This window comes from Balaenoptera ricei, chromosome 10 (assembly GCF_028023285.1).
Source record: "Balaenoptera ricei isolate mBalRic1 chromosome 10, mBalRic1.hap2, whole genome shotgun sequence".
In the NCBI taxonomy this organism is placed as follows: Eukaryota; Metazoa; Chordata; class Mammalia; order Artiodactyla; family Balaenopteridae; genus Balaenoptera; species Balaenoptera ricei.
In genome coordinates, this window is record NC_082648.1 from 4,545,658 (window position 1) to 4,564,260 (window position 18,603).

General features: G+C 41.1%; 2 protein-coding genes across 4 annotated transcripts in view; one reads left to right on the forward strand and one right to left on the reverse strand.

The window, feature by feature from the left end:
* Nucleotides 1-14,064, reverse strand: part of AKAP3 (A-kinase anchoring protein 3) — a 28,207-nt gene extending 14,143 nt beyond the window's left edge. For 2 of the 3 annotated variants that reach the window (XM_059935141.1, XM_059935143.1), the window contains exons 1-3: nucleotides 13,594-14,064; nucleotides 8,062-8,169; nucleotides 5,275-5,370 (exon numbers count right to left, since the gene is read on the reverse strand). In XM_059935141.1, coding sequence (XP_059791124.1) covers nucleotides 5,275-5,370 — 96 coding nt within the window. In that variant the 5' untranslated portion in view covers nucleotides 8,062-8,169; nucleotides 13,594-14,064. The remainder of the gene's footprint in view (nucleotides 1-5,274; nucleotides 5,371-8,061; nucleotides 8,170-13,593) is intronic. The other variant, XM_059935142.1, reaches the window with a different exon arrangement.
* Nucleotides 14,065-14,152: 88 nt separating this feature from the next.
* NDUFA9 (NADH:ubiquinone oxidoreductase subunit A9) overlaps nucleotides 14,153-18,603 on the forward strand; it is a 28,625-nt gene continuing 24,174 nt past the window's right edge. The window contains exons 1-3 of the mRNA XM_059935144.1: nucleotides 14,153-14,259; nucleotides 17,710-17,880; nucleotides 18,227-18,324. Coding sequence (XP_059791127.1) covers nucleotides 14,211-14,259; nucleotides 17,710-17,880; nucleotides 18,227-18,324 — 318 coding nt within the window. The 5' untranslated portion in view covers nucleotides 14,153-14,210. The remainder of the gene's footprint in view (nucleotides 14,260-17,709; nucleotides 17,881-18,226; nucleotides 18,325-18,603) is intronic.

Consider the following 18,603-nt stretch of genomic DNA (forward strand, 5'->3'; position numbering starts at 1 on the left):
TGATTTAGGGGAGATGAATGATGTGTATCATAAACTATAATATAACAGTGTCTGTTTTATTATATATATTATATATTGCACATTATATATTATATATTGCAGTGTCTGTATAATATATATATTATATATTGCAGTGTCTGTATATTATATATTATATATTGCAGTGTCTGTGTATAACATCATTTAGAGAGGGCATTTGATGAGCAGCCTTCTTTGCAGTGAGTCAGGGACTCAGGCTCTGCTTTTGCATGGTTTCACCCTCTCTTAGGGACTCAGAATCTGTCCTTTGAGCCAGTGTATGGGAAACACCAGAGACTGTGGAAGATTAAATGAGAAACTTTTGTTGTCCAGGCCTGGAAGTGACAAACATCACTTCTACCCATATTCCATTTGTCTTTGCCTTTTGAAAGAGTGATTATGATGTATCCCAGTGTGGGTCTTTTGATTTCATCCTATTTGGAGTTCACTGAACTTCTGGATGTTTATACTCACATCTTTCATTAGATTTGGGAAGTTTCCAGCCATTATTTCTCCAAATATTCTCTCTGTCCCTTTTTTTCTGTCTTCTCCTACTGGGACTCTCATGCTGCATGTTTGTTCTCTTGATGGTGTCCCACAGAGCCCTTTGGCTCTGTTTCTTTTCTTCAATCCTTTTTTTCTTTCTGTTCCTTAGACTTGATAATTTCCATTGTCTTATCTTCAATTTTGCTAATTCTTTCTTCTGCCTGCTCAAATCTGCCTTTGAATCCCTCTAGTGATTTTTTCATTTCAGTTATTGTACTTTTCAGCTCCAGAATTTCTTTTAGTTTATCTTTAGGTTTTCTATCTCTTTATGGATATTTCCACTTTGTTCATACATCGTTTTCCTGATTTTCTCCACATCTTTCCCTTGGTTCTTTGAGCATCTTTAAGAGAGTCGTTTTAAAGTCTTTGTCTAGTAGATCTGCCATTGGGTCTTTTTCAGAGACAGTTTCTGTTGATTTATTTTTTTCCTTTGAATGGGCCATACTTTCCTGTTTCTCTGTATGCCTTGTGAATTTTTTTGGCTGAAAACTGGACATTTGAATCTACTGGATGAAAGTTTAGAACTGAGGCTCTAAGCTGTTTATCAGTGTTTGAATCATTATGTGTCTGCCATTCAGAAAAGCATTAAGTGTAAGTAATAATGTCTTCCTACCTCCACATGGTATTAACAAGTTAATATTATAAAGTTTCTTGAGCAAAAGAATCTCTTATTCTGACTGGAAAAAGTATTCTTATAGAGCCTAACTCAGAAATATTTTAGGAATCTAAGTTCACATAGTTGGGTAAATTTTTGGTAAATAAGATTAGTTTAATAATTTTGGTTTAATAAAAACAGCTACGTCTTTTCTGATTTACCAGTGTTAGGTATAACATTAAGTGTGCCTTTTTACTTTATGTTGATGTGCTCTTCATAAACTTATACAGGTTATGCAGATCCAATCAGCTAGTATTACTTGTACTTAATGTTTAAGATCATGAAAAATATAAATGTGTTTAATCAAATTGAATATTTATCCTGACAAACTTTGTTTCAACAGTTATTATGTTTTATAGTATGTCAGCTTGATGATAAATTTCCAACATCTTTATGTAACTTAAAACACTGGACTGGTATTAAATTGAGCTAATTAATGGATATTCACTGGATACTTAGATCATTTCTAAGTAAGATAGAATAATGAAACACTAATAGCTAAGCATAATTTATATGCTTTTGCTTTCTATTTTTATTACTATAGAGAGGTTAAATCTTTGGGTCTGTTAATGAATGTGTTTGTTTTTGCCACTTCGATTGTATAAGGGATGTGTATGTCTGTAGAGAGTCGTCCTGTCTGGTCCATAAGCTCCGTTAGTCTGCACTTCAGCTGCTATGTGACAGTTCACCATTGTAAACCTACTCTCTCCCAGGTTTCTTTGCGAAATAGATTGGAAAGTACGTAGGTTAAAAATTATGATTAATATAAGTGACTGAGACTACATTTAGGAACAACAGTTTCACAGGAATCCAACAGAATACATGCCTATTTTTCTAGGGACTGCAGGTTAAACCTGGTGGAGAGAGTTTCTTAGTTTTGACTCCCTGCTCTCAGGACAGCAAATAATGGAGGCCTTTAAAAGCCAGTTTGGGGCTTCCCTGGTGGCGCAGCGGTTGAGAGTCTGCCTGCCAATGCAGGGGACATGGGTTCAAGCCCTGGTCTGGGAGGATCCCGCGTGCCGCGGAGCGACTGGGCCCGTGAGCCACGGTTACTGAGCCTGCGCGTCTGGTGCTTGTGCTCCGCAACAAGAGAGGCCGCGACGGTGAGAGGCCCGCGCACCGCGATGAAGAGTGGCCCCCGCTTGCCACGGCTGGAGAAAGCCCTCGCACAGAAATGAAGACCCAACACAGCCAAAAATAAAATATAAATAAATAAAAATTTAAAAAAAAAAAAAAAAAAAAAAGCCAGTTTGGAACTTCCCTGGTGGTCCAGTGGTTAAGAATCCGCCTTCCAATGCAGGGGACGTGGGTTCGATCCCTGGTCGGGGAACTAAGATCCCATATGCCACGGGGCAACTAAGCCCTCGCACCACAACTACTGAGCCCACATGCCGTAAACTACAGAGCCCATGGCTCTGGAGCCGCATGCTGCAACTAGAGAGAAGCCTGTGCACCGCAATGAAGATCCTGCGTGCTGCAACTAAGACCCAACGCAGCCAAAAATAAAATAAAAAAAAAAGATCCTGTTAAAGGCCAATCTGTGACTCCTTATAAAAAGTTCCAGTAAAGCAAACTTAAGGCTTATCTGGTTGCCGCAAGTACATAAATAATCAGACCAAATCTGATGAGACTAGCCTTATTTTGTGATCAAAATTTATCTTATTTTGAGATTTTTTTCAATAAAAATGGAGGTAAGTGTAGGAAAAATATTTGTGCTTCAATAGAAAACTAGGCACTATCTACAGTCCATAGTCTGTAGACTGAGCATTGCATATAGCTGTCCACATAACCTGATCCTGATTCTGTGTGAGCTACTTTACAACTCGGTAAGCTGCAGATAATTGATAGCAATGCAAAATAATTCAACATGTCTACAAACATGTAACTTCTGTCCAGTGGAGGTTTAAATGTGGAAGAGGCCAGTTTTGCCTTGATTTGCACATTCATTTCAACATTCCTGATCTGTAAATGTACCTTTTAAAAAAATTCTCCTTTGAACTGGTTGTAATACCTCTCACCAATTTCCTCATTAATTAGTTGAAAAAATCTTTAACATGCATTCATTTTTGTATCTAATTGGGAGTCTCGATTTTGCCCTTTTTTGAAAATTATTCCTTAATGTTACCTACTTTTACAGATGGGCACACTATTTGCAAATAGGCATGTTTCCAAAATTAGGCTGTAACATGTACAGTCTTATTATAATGCAGATGTAGATTTTACTTTTTATCCTTTTTAATTCTTTTCACAGCACATTAAGGAAAAACAACCCTACAGCATAGCATCGAGCTTCATGACGGAGTCTAAAGACTTGTGTTAGCTTGGTGTGTTTTAGTTTTTCAGTTGTCTATTTATGTTTTTTAAACTAAAATGTGTGCACCCTATGTGCATTATTCCATTCAATCCAGAAGAATTTTGCAGAAGTAGCTGATGAAGTCAGAATGACTGGCGGAAATACTAACCCTGTTTCTTTTTCTATTGATGGAGTTGACAATCGAACAAACACCCATCTCCTCCAAACCTTTTGCCCTCTTGCATCCTTTAACTTTCTTATAGACTAGTATCTTGAACAGTTGGGGAAGGTGGATGCCCAATTATTTCTGTCTTTCTTAATTAAGAACAGGGAAAATTTTCATGGCCCTGAAGGAGAATATGAAAAGGGTTAAGGGGTTTCTCTCCTCAGCCATCTTCTGCTTCAGTAGCTTAGTGTTAAGTCAACACATATACCTCCCCTCCTATTCTTCACCTCTAACTCAATTAAACATACTTTATAAAATTTTCCCTATCTCCCACTTCGAAATGATCTGTTCTTTAAACACCCAGAGCAACTATTGTCCAGAAAATCCATTTGGCAAATTACCATGAACTTCTTATAATTGGTGTCTACTAGTTATTTAGAGCACGTGTATTTTTTATTTTCCCAAATGAATGACACGGTCTACGAGGACAGAAATTGTTTCATTCTTTACTACATCCGCTAGAGTGCTTCTCACTTATTGAAAAATGGAGAAATTTTTGTTACTTTAATATTGAAACTCATTTTTTTGTTGTTTTTCTAAAGAAAAGGGCAGAAGTAAATAAAAGGTCTAGTGGAAGCAGTTTTGGTTAGCACTTATTCTACATTAATTGGATATCTAGTATCTGTATGTCCTCATGTCTTAATGTAGGTTTGTTAATATTTTCTTTCTTAGGCTATATAAGGCAGACCAAATAGATTTTGGACAAACAGAATATGCATCATGTAACATTACATGCAAGGAGGTGTTTGATAAATGTTAGTCCTGAGGGTGAGGATTACAATGGGGATTCCATTAGACTGTGAGATCCTTAAAGGGAGAGAATTCTAGTTTATTTTTCTATCTCTGACCCTAAGACTCAGCACAGTGTCTGTGCCAGCTATTCACTGTTGTCTCTCAGCTCCAAGTCCACCCTTTTTTGTCTTGCTTTGTGACTCTGGAACTGGACTCTTTAAACACTTGTCCGTTGGCAGCTGGCTTTGCTGGCAGAGGGCCCTGGAGGGGCACTACGTGGTCAGCACAGGTGGGAGGCGTTTCCCTTCTGGCCCCCCCGTACCCTCTGGCAAGTGTCTTCAGCACCACTGGGATGCAGATGGCTGTCCTGCTGCAGCTCACTCTCTCCAAGGAGATCTGAAGCAGCCTTGGTTGAGGGCGAGGGAGCTTCCGTGAGCCTTAGTTTCTTCCTTGTTCACTCTTTCAGCCTAGGGGTAGGAGCTGCTTTCTGCATTTGCTGCTTCTGGAACTCTTTGAGTCTTCTTTCACGGCTTTTAGTAGTTAACTTAGTTAGACACTTTTTACTGAACAGTTTTTTGATATTCAGTTACTGGCGCGGTTTCCATCTTCTGATGGGACTGACTTACAGTGCCTGATACTAAGCTGAATGATGTAGGCAGAGTGACAATATCACTCGCTCTAAAGGAGTTCATTTTCCCCCCAGTAACTTCATCTTCAAGAATAAGAGGTGGTGGCAGAGAGAATAAAGCTACTCTTAATGGCACATATTCCTAACTCAGTATTTATAAGGTGGCTGACACTTACCATTTTCCAGTCCTGGGGTTGGCCATCTCCGGGGGAACAGACATCAACTTTGCAAACTCCAGTTTGGCTTTGTAACCAGTCAACCCTATCTGACATCTGGAAGAAGAAAAAAAATGAGAATGGGTCAGCAAAAGGGCTAGGTATACGGAAGGAGAAATAAGGTAAAAGGCTGAGATGCGGAAAATAGGAGAGATGCTTTCCACAGAGACCTGTCCCAAGAGCTACTCCACACCCACTTAACTCTGGACCTCTTCATCTTCAGCTCCCAACTGCAGGAAGATTTCTTAAGCATATGTATCTCTAGTGGAGAGGCCAGAGGCTGGTGTATTCTAGAGGTGCGTAATATAGATTTGCTCGTGAATGAACCTAAGCAGACACGTCCTGCTCTCTGTGTCCTGGATTGACAGACCTTCCAGATCTTGGATTTTCAGTACATGCTCAAAGCTCAATGTGATCAGAATAGAATTAATTTACTTGTCCCTCTCTGTTCTTGCCTCCACCAACTTTTTACAGTAATGTAGGCTTCACTGTAATTAATTCCTAGAGCACTAACTTACTTATATTAGCAGTAAGTCTAGTATCTCTTCCTTAAGATTAAGGGCTTCCTTAATCCCTCTTCCAATTAGCCAGGGGTCCTGGAGGAATTCTCATTCTCCAAGGTTCCACCAAATATCTGAATGCCAGGAGAAGGGCGATGTCATACGCACCATCCAAAGGGCCTCGGAGGCAGTGACGTCCTTGCTGATGTTGATTTTTTCATAACCTTCCCAACTCTTTGCTCTGTTCCCTAACCTCTGTAATGGCACCACCATCTACCTGGTCTTCCCGAAAGCTGAAATTTATTTCACACGTATTCTTCCCTCCCAAGCCTCCTCTAGCTACTGTTTCTCTCTTCTCTCATTTGCAGTCATTTTTCTTGAAAGAACTGCTTATACCTGATGCTCTCACTGCCTCATCTCACAAGTGAACATCATGGTCCCTAATCCATTTACTCCTTGGCCTTTGGCCTCAGTCTCATCCACTTTTTGCAGCCCCGCATCTTTGCTAGTTCTTAGAGACATGACTAATTATCATATTTGCCCACTGATAACCTACAAGTATGGGAAGCTTCTCTCTGCCCTCTTTTTCCATGACAGAATGCCATTACCAGGCTTCCACACTGGAGTTCCCCTTCTTTTGTTATAAATGTTGCTTAGATCTATACTTCTTAATAAGCAAGGTGGAATAAGATGGCCAATTTTTCCTCCCCAATGCCCCACAAACATCTTTGTGAAACAGGCATATATATTTATATTTTAATTCCAACAAATATACTGGTTTAAAATTCTGTTATAATAAAGTCCAAAAGCTTATCCTAATTTTTTTTAACAATGAAATTGTGTTGTCAAAATAATTGCTTGAAATAAATGGAGCATTATTAGGGGCTGAATATCTGGTTAATTGGAAATATTTGTTTTTAAGGACTTTAGGTCGTGGTGGGGTATACGTCTCCCCCACAAATAAAACCAACACAACTCAAACACAGATTACACACAATTTAAACTTAATTGTAAGCAGATTTATTATTTTTGTTATATGTAACATTAAGGGTAATTACTAAAAAGAAAATATAAGATCTTTCAAGAGCTACCTGTTCTCTGCTCCCAAAAGAATGCGTTCCCGTTTTCACACTCCACTAACTTAGATTACTGAGCTGGGGAAACAGCTTTCTTTTTTCTTCCTAACACTGTAATACAATAGATTCCTTGAATAAGCAACGGGTTTTCCACCCTGATTAGACCTTAGAATCGCCCTGTTTAAAAATACTGAATCTTAGGATCAACTGTTTAAAAATACTGTATCTGAGAGACCAATCCCCATAGAATCTTATTTCAGTGGTTTTAGGGTGTGGAAATGTAGGCACTGAATTTCTTAAAAGCTCTCTGGGAGATTCTAATGTACATCTAGAATTGAGAACCCCTGGGCCTGGGCTTATATGGAGAGATCCTCTCTGCAATATACTTGCAAGCTCCGGAAAGATAATTATTCTTTTCTTTAAAAATCTTCTCTGAGATTTCCTAACCTTCTTGGTACCTTATTTTAATTTTTTTTTTTAAAACCCTAGCAAGGAAGCTTTTTTTTGTTTTTTTTTTTTTTTTACATGTATCTACTGAAGCTGCCCATGTTTTTTTTTTAAATTTATTTATTTATGGCTGTGTTGGGTCCTCGTTTCTTTGCGAAGGCTTTCTCTAGTTGTGGCAAGCGGGGGCCACTCTTCATCGCGGTGCACGGGCCTCTCACATCGCGGCCTCTCTTGTTGCGGGGCACAGGCTCCAGACGCGCAGGCTCAGTAGTTGTGGCGCACGGGCTTAGTTGCTCCGCGGTATGTGGGATCTTCCCAGTCCAGGGCTCGAACCCGTGTCCCCTGCATTGGCAGGCAGATTCTCAACCACTGCGCCACCAGGGAAGCCCGAGGAAGCTTTTAACGTCAGTGAAGTTAAACCCTGTATTGTTTCTCAGCAGCTCACTATTTTGTGTATATATTCGAACCCCTGAACCATTACCACGCATAAAGGAAGGAATGGCATTGTTCTTTGGCCAAAGAATCAGAAGACTTGGAAACAGGCTGTCCTGGACTGTTGACAGTGCAGGTCTTTTAATCTCCAGTTTACATTTCATCTTAATGAATTATTTCTAATGGAAAATGACAAAATCAATAGGATCTACTGACTTTAGGTTATATAGCACAATTAAAAAGCAAGGATGAAAATGAAGTACAGAAAGGAAGGAAGTTGTGTGATCACTTACTCTTACTGAGGATAGGTTCTGAGCTATGAGGAAAGCTCTGGATTAATTTCTTGTTGTCTTCACTATTCCTAGGTTTATCCACCCCTCCTGCCATGAAATATAAGGAATCTGCAATGGAAAGACACAAATAAAAATGACTGATTTTACATGTGAACTTTATTGCTCTTATTACCAAATAATGATTTTGACCTATTATTTTTCACATGGGATACATAAGTGATGAACACAAAATGACATTCACATTCAAATTCCAGATCTCATTCTTGGTGCGGTCTGATGGGTCCTACACGACAACAAAGGTTTCATCATCTGGCCGATGATTTCTGAAATGACTATTGTTATTCTCCACCTTCAAATCACTGGTAGACAGACTTATTTAACAACGAGGACACTGAAAGTTTTTAGCCTAATCTCAAACCTGGCTTAAATAGGAAGTCAGAAGATAAGTAGCTAGAATGGAGAATAAGTGCCCTGAGTTCATGAATCTCAAAACACTTGTGGACTTCCCTGGCAGTCCAGTGGTTAAGACTCCGCGCTTCCAGCATTTCCACTGCAGGGGGCGCAGGTTACAGCCCTGGTTGGGACACTAAGGATCCCGCATGCTGCAAGGCAGCGGCCAAAAAGACAAAACGAAAAATCAAAACACTTTGTAGGCACTCCTTTGAGGACGCGGGAGAAATATACATCCTCATGTTACAAAGGGAACTCATAATTAACTGCAAAACCAGCTTCCAGATCGATTATTTTCCTTCTAATTGCCTGCTGAAAGAATGAATATATGAATACAGCCTATTTCTAATTCTAGATGGCTCAGTTTTTTTTTCTTTCTTTCTTAAGTTGGAGAATCTGAGAAAAAAAGAAATGACTTGCTCAAGTTTGCTAGGGTGGTTAAGACTTGCATGAAGCTTGACTCTTTTGGGGGATATGTTCACCCCAGAGACTTATCGAAGGTGTAAATATTTATCCAATGATTTACTAATAGACCTCCTATCCCAATAAAACAAATAAATCAATATCTCAAAAGCACTCTTGTACTTCTTTCACACTTACTAGTCATATAGATTCAGCAAACACTTCCACTTACATATGTCCTGAGGTTCTTATTCTATTTTCTGTATCTTCTGTATGTTTGTCTGCATCCATGAAGTTTGTTTTAGACTTTAAATCCCCTAACTTGTCCTGGATAATAGTGTATACAAAGAGGTACTTAAATACCTTTGGATGATAGTGATATTCAGACTCCTAAATCTGTATACATGTCTCATAACGAAATGGAAAAGAGAGGAGAATCTAGAGATTAATGGATCCAATGAGTGGATTCATCCATTTCTTAACCTCGAAGTTGGTGAATAATATCCTGGAGTTAGGGTGGAAAATAAAAGAGGCAAAGGATGCTTTGTGTTATCTATTAAATTTGATGAGGAAAGAAGGCTAACTATATACAATGTGAAGATAAATGGACCTTAGGAACCATTTATTGTAACATACTCATTTTAAAGATTAGGAAATTGAGGCCCATAAAGGGAATATTAAAACCAATGGATAGGGCTTCCCTGGTGGCGCAGTGGTTAAGAATCCGCCTGCCAATGCAGGGTACACAGGTTCGATCCCTGGTCTGGGAAGATCCCACATACTGCAGAGCAACTAAGCCCGTGCGCCACAACTACTGAGCCTGCGCTCTAGAGCCCGCGAGCCGCAAATACTGAGCCCGCGTGCCACAACTACTGAAGCTCATGTGCCTAGAGCCCGTGCTCCGCAACAAGAGAAGCCACCGCAATGGGAAGCCCGTGCACTGCAACAAAGAGTAGCCCCCGCTCGCCGCAACTAGAGAAAGCCTGTGCACAGCAACGAGGACCCAACACAGCCAAAAATACATAAATACATAAATAAGTAAATAAAACCCAATGGATATATTCATTGAAATATTTACAGCTCTGCAGGTTAACATTCCAGAAGCTATGAATTTTTTCTACGGCCAACAGAGGGACCCTGTGGACAATAGGAGGACTGACCTAAAATGTTCCTTAAAAATGTCAATGTGATTATCACCTCAGAGATAACTGAGGAGTGCAAATCACGAATCAGGAGTGCACAACAATACAGGGGCTTGGTTATGGTGCTGTATCCCAGACCACAGCTCCATCTCGAGACATGTTTCCTGTATTCACCATAAGGATGAGCTCTTGTTTACTCAAGTTCCTAAACTCACAGAAAAACTCAAATTACAGGCAGCATAAATGAAGTTTTTGCAGGGTTGATACATATCTGATCAAGTTTTGAAATTTATTCGACTAGTTTTTATTACTGATTTTAAAAAGGAAGAATATATTCTATTACATCCATTCTCTTTTTCTCTCTCACTCCCTTTCTCTAAGTGCCTGGCGTATAGTAGACACTCAATAAATTTGGTTGTTGATGAAATCAGTTTCATGCGATTTTGTTTAAATAAGGATTAGAAAAGTGTGTGTGTGTGTGTCTTTTTTTCAGTGGTTACCATTCACTGTTCAGTTTTCCTGTGGATCTCCTACAGTTTCACTTTCCTTTAGTAATAACCTCTTTCTCCATTGCCCTGTTAGTACAGACATATTCTCCACAGAGCTACATATATCCTGCCTTTCCCCAGTTCTCTGTTGTCTAGCCACGGAGTCAGAACTAACAGTGAGAGGATGGAAGTGGATGAGAATCGGGGCTCAGAGCTATACCAGTCTGATTTTGCTATTAGAACACTGGGAACAAAAATAACAACAACAAAAACAACAACAAAAAACAACAAAAACAAAAACAACTCTTGGAACAGCCATGCATGAATAGGAAAAATCAGCAGTCAAGCTTCCAGTCACATCATGAAATTGGAAAGCAGACAGTTAAGACCCCCTCCTGTCCCCAAAAGTATGGCCAAGGAGATCTGATCAATCTGCAACAAAATTAAAACTTCAACAGCAAAGATGGTATGTTCAGCTACCATGGTACTGAGGGAGAGGCTCATTTATCTCCAGAAGATTCTGATGTGAAACTAAAATTGACCAGGCAAAGAGGGAGGCAAGGTTGAACATTAAAAGTTAGCCCAGCACTTATCACTGAATTCTCCCTTTTAACCACACAGGATCAGAAAATGGGCTGTTTTCTCAGTCCAGTGGGATTTCCTACCTCTGTAGCACTGGAATAGTGAACCACAGAAGACTCCAGAATACACTTTTAAAGTCAATGAAGATGCTGGGATGTTCCGTGCTCAGCTCAAGATCTTGTTTCCTCCCCTAGCCTTCCATGTACCTCCCCCTTGTTGGGACTGGAGAGTGACATCAGAATCACAAATGGTGATATCACTGTCTCCATGGCAACAGTGGTGAGGCTACCAGAAACTGAGTGATTAAAGGCCAAGGGGAGGGGTGAAGATACATTCCAAGGCTCGGATGCTTAGTTTGGAAGGACTGGCCTTGCTTTCTCCAGATTAATTTTCTCATTTAAGTGTCTAATTTTGGTAGGGGATATGGGAGGGGGAATTTATGCCAATGGATTCCATTTAAAAGAACAAAGTAACTATTACATATTAACAAATCCAGACGGGTGCATAGAATAAGAAATTAAAGAATTGAGGGTCTACTAAATTTTTTATGCAAAGCCCATGGAATCACTTCATTTTGTGGGGTCCAGCCTGGACTCTTCTTGATTATAAGCATCTTAACTTTTATAAAAAAAAAAAAAAAAAAAACAACTGAGATATTTTGCCTAAACTGACCATCTCTGGGTTATAATAAATCTTAGATGGTCAGAGATGCAGTAGCACTAATCCATCCTCTGCAATTCTCGACCTGAGGAACCATACTGAGATCGATCAGACCAAGAGCATTTGGTTGGCCATTTCTAGGCTTGAGGAGACTTTATTAGCAGTACACTCTCTTTGGAATGTTACCTTAGGTACTCTTAATGACTCTCTGAACACCGCTACAGGATAAAGATTAAAACTGTTAATGAATTCAAAAACGACTTACTGGTTTACAAGCTTTCTTCAACAAGGTTATTTATCTACTGATAATCTTTTATATTGTTTCAGTTTCTTCATCTTTAAAATAAAGAAATTGAGTTTGCTGATCTCTTAAGATCCCCTCCAGCTCTAACATTCTGTGATTTTGATACTTGAGTGCGATGTGAACAGAACACTCATACAGCACTTTGCAGCTGACAAAGCGCCTTCACGTCCATGTCATTTGACCCTTACGGTAGCACTCTGAGGAAACAGGACAAGCGTTCTCTTCCCTGTTAGACAGATGTAGAAGCTTACCCAGCTCACAACACATACCTGGTATTTCATTTCAGAAACTGGGATATATAATGTATATCTTTGTATGCAATTCCCCCTCCCCCCACTCTCAATTAAAAAAATGATCCAAAATATAAAGCAATTATGGTAGACTAGAACTGGGCTCTAACATTCTGAGTTTTAAGTCGATGCTGTTTCAACAATATCTTGCCACCTTGAAACTAGTATTGAGAACGTGAAGCACTGTTTGACTTGGAGATGAAACATAACTGGCAATATTACACAGGTGTTAGGATGTGGCCAGTGATGATGGGATCTATCAATTCATCAGAATCAGGAAGGTATGTTTTTATTCATATTGACTCCAGAATCAAATATTAGCAAAATGTAAGTGCTGAGTGAACATAGGATGAGGCCAAGAAATATGACAGTGTAGCATTAGCAAACTTCTCTGATAAAATTTCTTCAAGAGTTTCTTTCCTCTTCCAATTCACTGTGGAAGATGACATTTCAGTAAGAGGAGGGGGTGGGGTAGAGTGGGACCAACCAACCTTACAAGCCTAATAACAGGCCACTTGTGCTCACTACATGTCTTTTGTCCATCCCAGCAACGCACACCTTTCTTCCTGAAAACACAAAGCACTGAAGAAATGACTGAGTCTAAAAAGATTCCCCCAAACGAGTCTGTTTTCTGATAAGCCCTAGGTAGATGTCTCACGACAAGTTGCTGCTGTTCCTACTCAGGGAGCTTGAGAGGTTGTCCCGAAGAAACTATTCAAAAATGCAAGTCTTTATCTTTCTGGAATTTCCATAAGCTCTAGATACTATTATACTTTCTGGAACAATGTAGACTCCCAACGGATCCACAGTTTAAAAAAAAAAATTACAAGCCGTTGCTCTAGAGAGAGCCATCTTGAGTTTCTTCCTAGAAACATGTGCAGATGGCATACACGCCCACTAACTTTTACATGACATTTCAGAAGTTCGCAGACTTCCTGAAGCCCACTCCTTTTTCTTTGGCCACTCTGTGCGGCCTGCAGGACCTTAGTTCCCAGAAGAGTGTTCGAACAGGCACCCCCTGCAGTGGAAGCACGGAATCTTAACCACTGGACCACCAGGGAAGTCCCCTGAAGCCCACTCCTGGGTGGCAGTCCAAGTTAAGAATCCCTGGATTCATGTCAGGTGGTGAGATAAAGGCTTTGATAAATCAGAGTAATTAAAGGGCAGGTGGCATGATAGAAAACGTCAGACAAGTCGTTTCCGAGGTCACCTACCCGCAAAGACTTGAGCTGGTGACACGCCAGGAAAAGGGAACTTCAGGAGCCAAGGCTCTGGATGGAACCTGCTCCGGTTCCACGACCGCATCCTTTCTCACTTCTATTTCTCGTCCTCACTTTTTCTCTCTTGGTTCCCGCCCCCTCCTGTCCCCTGGGCCCGAGTTTTCTCCTCGAAGAGCTTCCCGAGCGCAGGGGCCACGCCTCCTCCTTCCCCGCCTCACCGGGGCCGCCCCATCGGACACTTTCAGGGCACGATGAACTGAGAGTCGGGAGAGCTGCGGTTCTGCCATTTTGCCCTTGAGTCAGTCCCTGGTCCACTGTGAACTTCAGGTTCCTCGACAATACGAGGTTATCTTTACGGTGCACTCCAGACCGGGGATTCCGGCCCTAAGACTCCTTTCTTTCTATTTCCCCTCCTCCCCGTCTGTCTCGCGTCCCCCCAGCCCATCCAGCTCTCTCCCCAACACTCTTCCGGAACACTCTTCACCCTAGCCTCGGACCCGCCCCTTCCGTTCCCGGTTAGCGCCTGCGCAGACAGCCGGGAAAGATGCCTTTTGACCCATCTTAGTAGCCGTAGTCGGCCGAGCGCCGGCGGCGGGGGATTGTGGGAGAAAATGGCAGCTGCCGTTCACCCCCGAGTTGTCCGGGCCCTGCCAATGTCACGTAAGTGTCACCGGGAACGGCGGCCCCGGATCGGGAGTCCGAGATGCGGATCTAAAGTTTGGGGAGTGGCACCGTGGTGCAGCGGTCGCGCTGAGTCCCTGGGCACCCTGGTTTTTCTAGGTCCGGAGCTGCCTCTGTCCAGTTCCTCCTTTTTCTCCCCTTCCCCGGCTCACATAATTGAATTGTGCACCTGGGAAGAGGTCTTCGCTGGGAGAACGTGAGCAACGCGAAGGGGAGAGGAAAAAGGGGGACATGTGAAAGATCGAGAAACTCAGTACTGATAGGGTTGTAAGGGTTTGGGGTTGTAAGAAATATTGGGGGGAAGGCGGGGGAGGAGTCTGAAAAGGATGGGGGAGAAAAAGGATAGTGGAGAAAAGGTTCTTCATGGATTGACTTAATGACTTTGCGCAAACTCTTAATCGGTCTAAACTTAAGATTCTGCGCATCACAGTGGAAATGATCATACTACAACGTCAGGGAGTTTCTGAGAAGATTCAGTGAAGTAGTATTTATAAAAGCACTTTCTAAATCAAAAGCATTCCTACAAATGTGGAGGCGTTGAGGCCTCGGGGAGCGAGGGATGCTCAGGAGAGAAGAATCAGGACATTGGTGGGAAAAAAAGGAAGAAGAATAAAAGAATATCTTAGGATTTGTCTAAGTGTAGTTTATTGTCCCTTCTATTCTGATCGGATCTGCTGTGGTCTTCAAGTTGAAAACACGCATTTGCTCTTCCATTCACTAAGAGAGGCTAGAAAAGCAAGGAAATTGGGAATACAGTTACACTTCATCATCATTATTTCACCCTCCTCTCCTTCACAAACATGCCCTGCATCAACCTCCAGAAATTGCATTTTTCCATAGTGTATTTTAGTTATTACAGAATATCATTTGCTCTCAAAATTAGGTGCATGTCAGAATCATTCTTTAAAAAAAAATAGAAATGGAGACTCATCGAAGAGCTATTGAATCAGAATTTTTGAGACTGGTTCCTTGCACCTTACATTTTAAAAAGCTCCACAGGTAGTTCTAATGTTCAGCCAGAGGTGAGAGTCAGGAGTATTTGGAGGATTCTTTTTTATTTTCCATCTTGGGTAGAGCTCCTCCACGCCTCTGGGCAGGTGCTTGGTGCACATCACTTACAATGGATGGTTTCATAGCGCTCACTTCTTTGCAAAGACATTTGCTGGTTCTTGTTAAACTGTTACATTGGTGCCACATAGTGTAGGTTGTGAATGGTAATAACGACAATTTATTGAGTTCCTGCTGTCGGCTAACCACAGTTCTAGACATTTTCATAAAATTTTTTCCTTTAACTCTTTTTTTTTTTTAACTTGACACTGTAGCTTGTGCTCTTTACCACTCTGCTTTACTGTCTCTGGTAAAGTAAGCTTTTGAGTAAACTAGGGAGAGGCAAGTCTAGTGTGTAACATAATCAAAACACTACAGAACTGTATAAAACATATATAGTGAAATGTGGCGAGACTATTAAGTACCACAGGAAATCAGAAAAGGGAAGAAGTAAGGAGGGAAGATTGGAAGGCCAGTGGAGAATTGCAGCGCTTCCATTGATTAAAAAGAATTTTTTTTTAGAGTTGTTATGATCTGGAAAGTCAGAGGGGTTGCACATTTTCCTGGCACTAGCAAGGACAAGGGGGTGAGAATGGAGGCAGTAAGATGACTACCTGAAGATCTGGAATAGTAGGAAAGGAGGTTGAATACGTTAGATGGGATCAAATAATGGAGGCCTTTGAAAGCCAAGCAGAGTTTAGACCAGTGGTTTTCCAAGTGGGTTTTGCAAGAGGAACCAATGGTATATAAAAATGCAGTATTAGAACTTAAAAAAAAAGTTTTCTGTAGTAGTAATAATAGCTAACACATGGTTCAAACTATATACCAGACACTGCTCTGAGTGCTTTCATGTGTGTTGCAAAATGTGTATAGCATATTGGTACTAGAACGTGCATATAATTTACAAATAAATACTTTAAAAAAAAACCTTTATGCGGTGTGGAAACAAATATGTTTGGAGGCTATTGGTTTCGATATTACAGTAGGAAACCAAAGTAGGTTTAATGAATAAAGGATATTATTTTCCTAATGGTGTTCCTAATAAATGGAAGAAAATGGAGAGGCTGGAGCCAAAGAGGGTAATAACATATTTATTGAGAACCTACAGTGTGTAAGGCACCGTGACGTACTTACCCATTTATTATTAATTTATTTTTGGCTGTGTTGGGTCTTCGTTGCTGTGTGCGGGCTTTCTCTAGTTGCGGTGAGCGGGAGCTACTCTTTGTTGCGGTGCGTGAGCTTCTCATTAAAGGGCTTCTCTTGTTGCGGAGCACGGGCTCTAGGCATGAGGGCTTCAGTAGTTGTGGCGCACGGGCTCAGTAGTTGTGGCTTGCGGGCTTAGTTGCTCTGTGGCATGTGGGGTCTTCCCAGACCAGGGCTCGAACCTGTGTCCCCTGCATTGGCAGGCAGATTCTTAACCTCTGCACCACCAGGGAAGCCCCTGAACTGTACTCTTTTAAAAAAATAATCTCTTACCTCTACCTTCAATCCATATCATCAACTCTATTTTTCATTCATCATCAGATTTACAGTCTGTTCCAGGTACGTCTTTTGCTGTTCCCTGCACTGGGCTTATTCATTCCCACCCCTACGTTGTTAGATGTGTTACGTGTTTCACGTGGAAATCTATCTTTTCTGTTATTACTCTTTCAAATCTTTCTCAGAACACTTTATTCAGGAGTCCTTCCTCATGATTCTTTAACTTATGGCACCTTTACTTTGCATTCTCTCTGCTCCTTTCATGTAGAGATTTATACTCTCTTAATTTGTAACTGTTTATTATTATCTTTCTTTTTTTTTTTTTTTTTTTTTTGAATGTTCTTTATTTATTTATTTTTGGTTGTGTTGGGTCTTCGTTTCTGTGCGAGGGCTTTCTCTAGTTGCGGCGAGCGGGGGTCACTCTTCATCGCGGTGCGCGGGCCTCTCACCGTCGCGGCCTCTCCCGTTGCGGAGCACAGGCTCCAGACGCGCAGGCTCAGTAGGTGTGGCTCACGGGCCTAGTTGCTCCGCGGCATGTGGGATCTTCCCAGACCAGGGCTCGAACCCGTGTCCCCTGCATTGGCAGGTGGATTCTCAACCACTGCGCCACCGGGGAAGCCCTATTATTATCTTTCTTAACGTGATTTATCTTTTTAGGTAAATTCTATCCTATAGGGCAGGGAGTTTGCTTTCTAACTTTTATACATTTCCTTATGTCCCATGAATTTTTTGTTGCAATAATTTGTGTTTATTATTGCTGTTTTACTTAAATTATAAAAGTTAAATTTAAACTGTAACCTAAGTAAATGAAAATACTGATAGCAAAATAATGTCGCGTTTCTAGGAAAAGAAGCTGTTTGAATTCATGGTCAATTTTATGTATATTCTGGGGTTCTCTTTAAGGTTCTTCTGTTACTACAATAGCCACATCTGTGTTTCATGGCCCACCCCAGCGCCAGCTTCATCATGCACTCATGCCTCACGGGAAAGGTGGGCGTTCCTCAGTCAGTGGGATTGTGGCCACTGTGTTTGGAGCAACAGGATTCCTGGGCCGCTATGTTGTCAACCACCTTGGTAAAGTTCCTTGCGTTCAACGTACTCCAAAGCCATTTATTACAGTTGCCTAATGAGAACTGTTTCTTTTCATTGTAACGGTGTTTTGAATTACTCCTATCTTGGATTTATGTAATTTTGGTCTGCTGTACGTTATGAGCAGGCCCAGACTTCCTGTATAGGACGTTAATACAGGAAGGGGGACTCTGAAAAGTTATGACATCTCTAGCATGGCAAAATATGTTTCTTACTAAAAATAGAATCAATTCACCTATCATACTAGAATTTAAATGTTACAAAATCACTGTTGTATAATGTAACCATATTATGTTAACGTTGATCCTTGTTCCAATCTATTCTTTTTTAGGTCGCATGGGGTCACAAGTGATCGTCCCCTACCGGTGTGAGCCATATGATACCATGCACCTTCGCCCGATGGGTGACCTGGGCCAGATTATCTTTATGGTAAGAGCCCGTGTTACTGATTATTGGAGTTGATAAATTACTTAGTAAATTACTAAGGTCTTTTGTAGCATAGAGAGGCAGTATAATAAAGCAGCACCTTCATCCCAGAGTGGACCAAGGGCATCCTCCATTCACAGGCCATTCTTGTAAACCCTAGTCCAGCAGTTAGCAAACTTTTTCTCTAAAGGGCCAGAGAGGAAGTATTTTAGGCTTTGCAGGTCATAGGATCTTTGTCATGTTTACTCAGCTCTGCCCTTGTAGCCTAAAAGCAGCTACAGG